Below are 12,256 nucleotides of genomic sequence, written 5' to 3'. Positions count from 1 at the left end.
CTAGTACATTTTTTACTTTGGCCGGCTGAGCGGCTTCAGTAATTTCCTTGGAGAAGGCCGACGGCTGTTCACCAAGTCTAAGCAACCGTAGCTGCCAGTCCATAGGTTGGACGTTTTTTGCTGCAGGTCCACCAAATGGAGGTGGCTGCATAAAATACTGTTGTTGCGGCACAAATGGTAAGTTTGGTACCGCCTGGGCACTATGAAAGCCGGACTGACGGGAGGTGCCGCCCGACTGACTCTCATGGTACGACTGAGTATGCCTCATCGAGGCATTTCGCAAACTGTCTTGAAAATTTGAAGTAGAAGCCGACTCTGACAATCGGTCACTCTTCTTCTGCTCTAGCAGTAGCCGAGCATCTGTGAACGTTTGCTTTGACCCGTCCGCCTGAATATGACGAACCGGTTTCCTATTTCCCGTAGGATAACGGAATTTTGTGAAATCAAGAGCAGGTGGCTCCCGCTTCTTGGATTTAGGGTGAGGAGTCGCCTCTCGCCCTTGAACTGGCTTCCTCTTCAGTGAAGTGGAAGGTTTTTTGGCCGACTGCTCTTTGACTGAAGCAGGCGGCTTTTTGTTGATCAACTCTTGAATCTCTCCCTTGAAGTCCCTCATGAAGGTCATGAGTTCGTTCCTTGTGATGGGAGCAGACCCATCAGTCGGCTGTTGCCGAGCAGGCGGTGCGCCTGCTGGCTCGCTTCCTGTTTGAAGATGCTCCCGTTCCCTCCTTTCGGTATGACGGGTACGTCGGGCCCTTAGGGTCCCGTCTGGAGCTGTATGAGTTTCCACTTCAAATTCACTTTCGGTATCATGGTCCGACTGAACTTGAGGGTCGTTTAGGGGACGCCTCTCTTCAGGAGTCGGTACAGACTTGGATGCCATCTCTGAAGTACTCTCCCCACAGACGGCGCCAAATATTTCGGGGTTTTCTGATGTCCTGCGGGAGAGTTACAATTCCGAGACTGGAACCGGACGCCTGTACCTGCAAAATAACGGAGACTCCTGAGAGCTCCGCCTCCAACGGTCAAGTTAGTACCTGATTAAGGAGTAATTAATACGGAAATTAAAGTAACAAGACCTCTCTAGGTGAGAGTGTTTAATGTTGGTAATCTGCTTTGTTAGCGAGATTAGCCGGTTATTAGTGTTCCGTAATGTTTCTGTTCTTCTCTGTTCTTCAGGTGAGATTAATTGCTTGATCAATTGCCTCTCAATTGCTTGATTGCCTGATGTTTTCTTGACTGCTTAATTAATGAGGATTAATTAAGTATTTATAGTCTTGAGAAGCGTGCCACTCTCTAGGTTTAGGGTAAACCTAGGGCTGACCGGGCCTCTAGACAGGATTGGGCCTTGTTGGCCGATTTTCCCATTTGGCATGGGTGGACACGTGGCGTGCCTCGATTGGTCCGTAGAGGACGTATCTGTGATTGACACGTGGCAGGCTCCTATTGGCCTTCGTGAAGGACACGTGGCGGAACCTGGTTGGTCCACTTGTCAGACGGTGATTGGTGGATAAAAATCCCCTAATCACATAGTACTGTATTAAAAGTGTACACGTTGCAATATTTATAAAACAGAAATAATATATCATTTATATTTTTATATGATATATCTAGAATTTTTATTACTTGGTCTTGTATTTAAGGAAACCAACTTGAAAATGGGAGAGCAAAAGCTATTAGAATAAAAAGTACATATATTTACTTAGCCTTGAATTTCATTATTTTTTTGCAAATTGGGATGTAAGTGCTCCCCATCAAGACCATATGCATCCGCCATTAATTACTAGAGAGAATGATTAAAATTTTTGTGTATGGTAAAAGTGTTAAATTGAGGTAAAATTAATTATTTTTATACTCACTCACAATTTTGTATTAGTCTCATAAAATTCCACGCATCACCAAGTGATGCAAATAAAAAAAGAACAGAAGGAATAATAAGGATAAATATGTAATTTTAGGTTATTTTGCTAGCGTTAGTTGAAGATTCGAAGGCGACAGACGCGAGGTTTAGCTTTCCAGTTCTTAAACCCTATTCCTCCTGTCCACTTTCTATTCAACCATGAAATCAAATTAATAATCTCTCTAAACTTTCATATCCTACTCAAATTTCTCACTTGCATTCTTGCTACAGTCTCCCATTTCCAAAACTCCAATCAATCTCAAAAATGCTAAGAAAACGACTTCAATCACTCTTTTCCACTTCAATCCGCTCTTTCTCCAACCCCAATATCCCCTCTTTTCCTGCTAAATCCGCAATACCCATCTCAAATTTTATCTTGAAAAGCTCAAATTCTTCGAATATTTGCTCAAATGGAGCGTTTTGGGGAAATGGGTTTTCAACTACAAGGACATTTAGTAGTTTATTATTAAGCTTGAATGATCTGAGAGATAACCGCGGTGCAACAAAGCAGAAGAAGAGGAAAGGTCGTGGTATTGGGTCTGGTTTGGGGAAGACTGCTGGGCGTGGTCATAAGGGTCAGAAGGCTCGTGGGACGATGAAGTTTGGGTTCGAAGGTGGTCAAACCCCGTTGCGCCGCCGCCTTCCGAAGCGAGGGTTTAAGAACCCCTTTAGCCTTACTTTTCAGGTGATGTGAGTTTCAATCATTTCTTTAAATTTGTGTTCTAATTGGGTTTATTTGGTTATGCTAGATCTGGGGTTTTGCTTTCTTTTGAGTAATTGTTGAATCTTATTGTATTGCTTTTGTTTGGTTTGATAAATGAGAGGGAATTTTGGAATGTAAGTTAGAGATCAAGCATTTGTGAGGTTTGAATGATATTCGAGTTCAAATGTGATTGCGGCTTATGCTTGTTAAAATGTGTGTGAGCTGATTAGTTGCGATGGCATGGAAGCTATATATGATATGCCCTTGATTGCAGTGGAAAAATATTGAGCCATGTCTATAAAGTGGAATGTGGCTAGGACACCTTGTGTTTGGCCTGTGTGCAACTAATAATGTTAGTGGATTTCTGTTGTGATTCATTAAATTCCAATATTGAGTAGGACTATCCCAGTGCTGAATGTTCATCCAATTAATTTGAATTTTTGTTGCTGTTTTCATGTGAAAGCTATATATTGGCAATTAATAATGTAATATGATTTGTATGGCTGAATTGTCAATTTGTAATTTTTGTAATTTCTTGATACCTGTTAATGTTGAGATTTTCTTGTCGACTTGCTAATGTTTAGGATAGGGATTGGACCTTTAAAAGATAAAGGGAGGGCATTTTAATCAAGACATCAAGTAATGGGTTTTGTTAAGTCTTCGGATATAGAATACAACATTTCAATTAATAGTAAACAGAGGTTCGATAAATGTTTATATAGTAAAAACTAAGGTGGTGTAAATGCAAAACCAGTAAGAACTATGATTTTCTATGAAAATGGGGTCTTTGTGGGATTTTTTTACTCTACGTCAATTGGCTTTTTGAGAACATTAAAGAGCATTTGAGAGTAATGGGGTCTTTGAGGGATAGTTTTATTATACGTCAATTGGCTTTTGGAGAAAATTGAAGAACATTTGAGAGTACGATCAAAATAAATGACTATCGAGTTTGGTAGTTTTCATCATTGTTCATATTTTTTTACATTAGGAATCTTTTGGAGTACTCTTAAACTTGACACCTAGCCATTTTGAACCAGCAAAATATAGATCAATAGTCTGAAAATAGGGCTAAATATGCTGGTAATGGGCACTGTCACTGTCATTTTCTGTCAGTTAGGTGGTTGTAATGTTGTTATATGTTCTTTTGAATCAATCATGTAACATGATAACATAATTAAGCATTTCCATGTTCATTGATCTTTGATGAAGATTACTATGAAACACTTCTTATGGATTAGAACTAGCAGTTTGCATGGAAATTATGGTTTGTAGGATTATGGATGACATGAATTGATGTTGATTTTGCCCTGTTTTGTGAATGGCACCATCACACCAATGCTGAGTGTGTAGATCTAGAATTGTTCTTGAATATATAGGAAGAAATAGCTTTCAAGCGGGTTTCTTGAAGACTACCTTTCTTACTTATTATAGCTATCACTTTTAAGTATTTAAAGATACATTTTCCTTCAGAAATTATTTACGTTAAACAAACTTTTGAGACAGACATGTCTTAGGCATACCTTTATTTTCTCAAATGGGGATGTGCTTATGAAGATGTTTGCTTGGATGATTAAAAAATAATGAGGAGTTTTGGTTCTAATCATTGCCATATGCGGCTTGCCCCAATCAAAGTATCCATGTTTAGTCACTATCTCCAAATAATACATTTACAAAATGGGACAGTGAACAAGTTGGAAACAAAATCAATGAATGCACTTGTTGAATTTTTTAAAATTATTATTATCTTGTTATAATAACAGTTTATATGCAATTCAAAATTGAAATGGTAATTACATAAATTTATATAAAAAGATAATATTTGTAAGCAAAATGGAAAAAACAGAGGGACAGAGGAGTGGATTGTAGCAGACTAGCAGCTACATCCCTCCCTTTGTATTGTCAATTTTCTGGGCTTTATCAACTGGCCTGTTGCCAATCCAATTACTGGCCACTTGCCAACATAAGATGTGATGAAATTTGATGTCATAGCATCTGTTACTCTAGGGGGTTGATTTTGTGGTTGAGATGAGATGTGTATTGCTTCTAGTTGCTCTCAAAATTGAGATTGGTCAAGCAGAGACCATGTATGAGGAGAATTAAAAAAGAATTTAGAAATATGGAAGGTTGATGGTGGTTGTTGTATAGAGGGTTGGTGGTTGCCTGGTATACTTAGAATCATGTTATGAGAAAATTGAGAACTGGAATTGCTCATTCCCATGAAATGTGCCTCTATAGGTTAGCTGGATACAGCTTGTATAATAATGGACTAAAAATGTTTAAGAACCAGGTTAAATGTCTTGATAAAAATTTGTATATATATGGGTTTGTATATCTTGTGGATATTACTTTTTTGTCTGCTTGAATGTTCTATTATGAATTGCTTAATTTCTATCATATGATACTATGGGCCTTAGAAATCCACATTAACTGTAAATTTTATATGAAGCTGTAGATTTTTAATGTTTACTTTAATTAAAATATTTCTGGTGTCTTTGTGGCAGCCAGTCGGGTTGGGGAAGATTGCTAAGCTTATAAATATGGGAAAAATTGATTCATCTGAGTTGATCACAATGAAAACTCTCAAGGTTCGTACGCTCTATTCCTTTTCCCTACTGTTGATTCTCATTGTCTTTACATTTCAAGCATTTTCTTCCAATAGGAGGCTGGAGCTATAGGGAAGCAGGTAGAGGATGGAGTGAGACTGATGGGACGTGGTTCAGAACAAATAATATGGCCGATCCATCTTGAGGTAAATCATGCTCAAAGCATCTCTTCTATGTTGACAAATAATGCTGTTTCTGCAGTACTCTCTCCTATCTGCCTGGCCTTTCTGCATCATTCTTTGTGTCAGCTATATAGATTTACATGTTTATTAAGTTCATATTGAGAGGATCTTCATTTCTTAGCTAGCATGGTAATCCCTGTGTCTTGTCTTCTTTTTTTTTTTTTTTTTTTTTTTTTTTTTTTTTTTTTTTTTGTTCCACATTGACTCTTACACAAATGACTTGTCTTACGTCGACCATATATAGTATTCTATTATATAAGACCGAATATTATCTAATCTAATAAACTTGTAGCAAGATTATATCGAAGTGTTAAAGCACACCACCTAACTTTCATTCAAGAAAATTTAATAAAAAATAATTTTATTGATATTATTATGATAAATGATGTAGTTATAGCATATCGTAGTACCCATAATCAGCTATAACTTTATTTTATTTTTAACTTCTATATTTTTTTTTTGATGCGATAACTTCTATATCATTTTATCAATATTGAAAACTATGAAAAGTATTTTACAAGATCCATTTATGATATTGTATAAATTATTGTTACTATAGGTATTGTTTACAAAAAATCAATGCAAAACAATTTTAAATTAATAAGATATTAGAGTGTTGTATTTACATGTTATTAATACAACATAGTTGTGATATGTTACTTGGACTCTTCATTTCACCTTAAGTACCCCGGACACTCAGACATGGGTGTGTAATAAAATAGTAACATAATAGAGTTTAGGGTGCTAATAAGTTACTATTATTCTAAATAAACTTAACCAATTATGTAACTCCGTTAAAAAAAAAAATTTACCCACAATTTTTTTAATTCTACCACCTCAATTACAAATCTCTTTTATCTCAATCATATTTTGCTGTTTTTACATCCCTATCAAAATAATCGCAACAATTTTGACTTTTGTACTAAAAAATAAATAGCATTAACCACGTACCCCATAGATTAATGGAATGGTTTCAATTGTGCTTTTGTGAATTCCTATTATAAGTATGTAATTTAGTATAGGGAATTTTTTTTTTATTTTTTTTTTTTATTTTTTTTTTTTTGGCCAAAAGAATTCTAGGTGTTAACTGAGTACAAAATTGATATTACTCCATCCGTTAACGAAAGCTCAGCTCACTCTTCATTTTGAGGGGTTTCATTAAGTTCGATTTACTTGTATATATAAATTCAATTTTGGCAAACCCTTTACTACCCTATGCCTCTTACCCTACACTATTCTTACCTTTCCTCTTATTTTCTCTTACTTTATTTATCTCTTTCTTACACTTCTTCACTGATAAGCACTGCTGTAATAATACGTAAGCTATTCTGTTATTATGTGCCACGTCAGAATTCTATAACAGAATTCTGTTAGAAGATTCCCTGTACTTGTATATATACTTGGGAGTTGTAATAATTATTCAGATTTTGGAGATCAAATCATTAATTGAATTTCTCTCAGTTTTTCCCCAAGTTCTCTCTTCTTTTCTCTGCTTTCTGTTCTAATTGTTCTTCATTTTCAGAACTCGGATTTACTTGAGCTAATAGAATTCAGTTCTTGCAGCTGAATTCATACTTACCTTTGTTCTCACATTCCTGCAGCTTTTACTCTTTCTAGTTTATTCACTTATCTGACATCCACTCGCTTTTGACAAACTTTCCTTGAAACGAGATTCTATATTAATTGAGTCGAACTTTGACCATTTTAATTCAAATACCAAAATAAAAGTCAATGTATTTGGTGGCAGAGGTAGAATATTTAATAATAGCCTTTCGTCTTGCATATTGTAAAAATAAAAAAATATATAAAATATAAAAAATAAAAACTAAACCACCTTTGATGTCAACTGAAAATTACTATGCTAAAGTAACTTTTAGTTTTTATACCATTATGTTTGTTTAGAAAATACCTTAACATTGGATCAATAATGATAGTGATCAGTTTTCAATGTTATTAAGATATAGGCCAATATGAAATACAAATATGATACATTTTTTTATCAATCAATCAAAGCCTTAATCCCACAAGTGGGGTCGGTTATATGAACTAAAAGTGATTATTCCGTGTAGTCATCGACAATAATCTTCCTCCATCCCTTACGATCTAATGCCTCATCATCATGCAAATCCATTTACTTCATATTTTTCTAACTCCTTCCAACCAAGTCATTTTCGGTCTCCCTCTCCCTCATTTAACCCCTCCATGGCCCCATTCTTCCACTCTTCGTACTGGTGCACCCTCGGGTCTCCGTCTTACATGTCCAAACCAACATTGACGATTTTCCCTTAGTTTGTTTGCAATGCCTGCCACTTTCTTCGAATAACCTGATTTCTGATTCTATCTCTTAGAGTGTTCCCGCACATCCACCTTACCATGCGCATTTTTGTAACCTCCATCTTTTTAATGTGCTCCTTCTTAGAAGCCCAACATTCTGTACCATAGAGCAACATTGGTCTTATGCAGTCTTGTAGAACTTTTCCTTGTACTGAAAGGGAATGCTTCGGTCACATAACACTCCCGTGGCCGCTCTCCACTTAAGCCACCTCGACTTAATCATGTGGGCCACGACTTGATCAATGCCATTTTCTGGATGATTGACCCAAGGTATTTAAAACATTCACTCATGGTCAAGTCCTTTCCATCCGTACTCACCACATCATCACTTGTCCCCCACTCAGTACCAAAGCGGCATACCAAATATTCAGTCTTACTCCGACTTAGCTTAAACCCACTAGATTCCAACCTTTGTCTCCATTGCTCCAATTTGGCATTAACCCTATCTTTAGTTTCATCTACCAAAACAACATCATCCGCAAACTGCATACACCATGGAACCTCATCTTGAATTGGTCACCTTTGCAAAAAGAAAAGGGCTTTATGCAAGGGAATAAAAAAAAGAGGATTGTATAATCAATTTTGCAAATTTACTTTGTCGTTTCCAAAGGTCATAATTGTTGATTATGTAACAACTTAGGCATGTCCTGGCTGATAACTAGTTTAAAATTTTATTGTATTTGTCTTAATGTGTATATTCAAGCACTTAAGATGGTTAGATATGCTAATGTTCTAAGTTGTACTTGTACATTGACAAGTATGAAAGCCAATGTAATTATCAGATATTGAGCATTTCCCTTATGGATGTGCAGCAAACTACTAATGCACAATCAAACTAAATCAAGCTTGTTAACACTCTTTAAGATTTCACTCTTAAGTTAATACTTTGGTTGAATCTGCTGCTGCAGGTGTCTAGGGTGACAGTAAGAGCAAAGGCCGCTGTGGAGGCTGCTGGAGGCTCTGTGAGGAAAGTGCATTACAATAAGTTGGGCTTGAAAGCATTGCTTAAGCCTGAGTGGTTTGCCAAGAAAGGAAGGCTGCTCCCAAAAGCAGCTCGGCCTCCACCAAAACTTGCGGATAAAGTTGATAGTATAGGGCGTTTACCTGCCCCAACAAAGCCAATACCTTTTGTTGTCGATGAAAACGTGGCAGCTGCTCCCTCGCCTTGCTGAAGATCAAAGTCACAACCTGTATTTCTTTTGGTTCAGTTGAGAACAAGTTAGCAATTATAAATCGGTCAAAATATGATTCATGGTCCTGTTTTATTCTCTTCTAGCCATTTTTTTAGTTTTTACAGATGGTCTTTTTATGGACCATTAGTACTGTGTTAAATTGGCAGCTGATTTTTCTTTTACAAGTCAGAGTATCCCTTACAGAAGAATAAGTCTATTTGAAGTATACCTAGATAAAGAAGTGGAACGAGTTTATTCATAAATATTGGCATATCAGATACGGAACAATGCGACGGTCAATTTCTATTTGATTATGATTGTCCTTTAGTCGTTTGATCAACAAGTGTGGCATATAACCCATTTTTTAGAATCATGTGAGCTCAACCAAGGAGCACCAACAAAGATGATATATGGTCCTTCGAGCAGAGTAGGAATACCACACACATTAGCTCAAACTCCCCTAAATTAAATGTTGAGTTTAATGTCACAAGACGAGCGCAGATTGTCCTTGTAGCAACTAAATCCCGAGGCTTAATTCATGCCAGCCTTACCCATATGCACAACAAGCATTATGAGAGTGTAAAGTAGATAAAACAACATGCAATGACACCAGCTTGCACCAAGACACATGCATCAGTAAAGGCATCTATGTATAGGGTGGTTACCTTATATGGGAGTATGGGACATGCTGTACTGAGGCACTGGGGAAATTGTCAGCTATAAGGGTTAGGGGTGAAATATGTATTGAATGCTGGTTTGATAATGTACAATTAAATATTCAACTTTGCAAAATATTTCCTAAGGTTTCGTTGTTTCTATATTTATTTTGTAAATATTTTTTGTATTAATGAAGAATTATGTATCTAATACAGAGTAGTGTCGTATGACAATTTGTATAATTGTATGACTATTTGGATTGTATATTTGGATAATTATAGCTTTTCATTAGTAATTGTTAATGTGAATAGTTGTGTTATTTCATTAACTCTTCATTAGTTATAATGAATAGTAGTGTCATTTCATTACTTGCACCTTTTCATCCATGTTTCTTTTTCTATAAATACTTGTTGGTTGTTCTAATTCATGGATACTTGATGATTAATTTTAATTACTCTCTCTATATATACATGCATATAGTTGCGGTTACTCTAATCTAGTTTGTTCGCTGGTTTCTTATAATAACAATACCATTTTATAAGAAACGAAACCCGTTCTATTATAGGAGAGAATTGCTTAATAACCTTGGGTATCATAGACGGGGAAAAATTGTCTAGGACACAACGTGATTTGTTGGGCTCAGGTCATAATAATTTACCTTTTGAATCAATTATAAAGGTATGTGTTATGTTTTATTTATTTTATATATAATAGATATATAATTGTTTGATTTTTAATACTAATTTTCGTATAACTAAGATAACAATCATAAGAAAATTTTAGTAATAACATTGTACTTTGTTCCGTTTTATGTTTGATGCAACTTGTGATTTGCATGTGGTCAATTATAAAGAGTTTTGAAGTGTATGTTTTGTGCGTAAAACTTCATTTTATTACTCTGTTTCGTTTTATTGTTTCATTTTATAATTCTTTTGTGCGTAAAACTTCAACTATTATCTTGGTTAGGTGAAGTTTGTATTTTTTAATTAACTTTGTTATAGTGTGGTGCATGTGATTATCTATTTAATTATATTTTCTATTTTTGTGATAGAAATGGCTATAAACACCAATTTGGTTACTCCTTTGCCTACTGTCAACCATGGGGAAAAGCTAGAAAAATTCAATGGGATTGATTTTAAGAGATGTCAACAAAAAATGTAGTTTTATCTAACTACATTGAACTTGGCAAGGTTCCTCACAGAGGAAGCCCCCCTAAATTGAAGGATGGAGAGGCTGATAAAGACATGGTTTCCGCCATAGATGCTTGGAAGCATTCCGACCTTTTGTGTCGGAATTATGTACTTAATGGTCTTGATAACACACTTTATTATAGTATGTAGTCCGATAAAAACGACAAAAGAATTGTGGGAAAGTCTAGATCATAAGTACAAGATAGAAGATGCTGGTTCAAAGAAATTCATTGTTGGTAAATTTTTGGAGTTCAAGATGGTGGATAGTAAGACTGTAATGAGTCAAGTCCAAGAACTCTAATTAATTGTCCATGAAATACATGCTAAAAGTATGACTTTAAGTGAGTCTTTCCAAGTGGCTTCTTGTATAGAAAAAATTCCACCATCTTGGAAAGATTTTAAAAATTATCTTAAACATAAGAGAAAGGATATGTCACTTGAAGATCTTATTGTTCGGTTAAGAATCGAAGAGGGATAACCGATAAGCCGGTGGCAACACTATCATGTCTTCCAAGGCCAATGTGGTTGAAGGTTCTTCGAAAACCAAGAAAAGGAAGCTTACTGATGATGGCTCCAACCAAAGCCACAAAAAGAAGTTTAAGGGTAAATGTTATGGGTGTGGTAAACTTGGTCACAAGGCCAAAGATTGGAGAAATCCCAATAAGAAAAAGAAGAATGTCCAAGCTAGTTTTGTGGAGGTTGATAAGATCTCTGAAGAACTTGATGATGTACATCTTTCGGTAGTGATATCGGAGTGCAACATGGTAGGTAATCCAAAAGAATAGTGGATTGATACAGGTGCAACCTGTCATGTTTGTGCAAACAAGTCAATGTTCTCATCTTATACCCCTGCATCGGAAGGAGAAAAATTGTACATGGGAAATTCTTCAACTTCTATAGTTGAAGGAGTCGGAAAAATAGCATTAAAAATGACTTCTGGCAAGACGGTGACGCTAAATAATATGCTCCATGTGCCCGACCTTCGTAAGAATTTAATGTCTGGATCATTACTTAGTAGAAATGGTTTTAAATTGGTCTTTGTATATGATAAGTTTGTACTTTCTAAGAATGATATGTATGTAGGCAAAGGCTATCTTAGTGATGGCTTATTTAAATTAAATGTAATGACTATTGTATCAAAGGATGACAATATTAATAAGACTGCTACTTTTGTTTATTTGCTTGAGTCTTCTTATTTATGGCACTCAAGATTAGGCCATGTTAATTATAACTCATTAAAGAAATTAATTAGCATGGATGTATTACCATATTTTGATTGTTCAAAAAGGAAATGTCAAGTATGTATTGAATCTAAATTTACTAGACAACCTTTTCATTCAATTGATGGAAGAAATACCGAACCTTTAGATTTAATACATACTGATTTATGTGACATGAAATCACTGCCATCTAGAGGAGGTAAAAAGTATTTTGTAACCTTCATAGATGATTGCAGTAGATATTGTTATGTTTATCTTTTGAGTAGTAAAGATGAGGCTATTGGTGCCTTCAAAAACT

At 35.6% G+C, this 12,256-nt stretch overlaps 1 protein-coding gene across 1 annotated transcript; it reads left to right on the top strand.

The window, feature by feature from the left end:
- The first annotated feature begins 2,042 nt into the window (after nucleotides 1-2,042).
- LOC110699492 (50S ribosomal protein L15-like) lies at nucleotides 2,043-9,218 on the top strand. Its single transcript, XM_021876983.1, has 4 exons — nucleotides 2,043-2,582; nucleotides 5,102-5,185; nucleotides 5,260-5,349; nucleotides 8,628-9,218. The coding sequence occupies exons 1-4, from the start codon at nucleotides 2,163-2,165 to the stop codon at nucleotides 8,889-8,891; spliced, it is 858 nt and encodes a 285-aa protein (XP_021732675.1). The 5' UTR covers nucleotides 2,043-2,162; the 3' UTR covers nucleotides 8,892-9,218.
- The last annotated feature ends 3,038 nt before the right edge of the window (nucleotides 9,219-12,256 follow it).

Source organism: Chenopodium quinoa, unplaced genomic scaffold (assembly GCF_001683475.1).
Source record: "Chenopodium quinoa cultivar QQ74 unplaced genomic scaffold, ASM168347v1, whole genome shotgun sequence".
NCBI classification, from domain to species: domain Eukaryota; kingdom Viridiplantae; phylum Streptophyta; class Magnoliopsida; order Caryophyllales; family Amaranthaceae; genus Chenopodium; species Chenopodium quinoa.
Note: the sequence above shows the minus strand (reverse complement) of the source record. Positions and strands in the feature narration are given on the sequence as shown.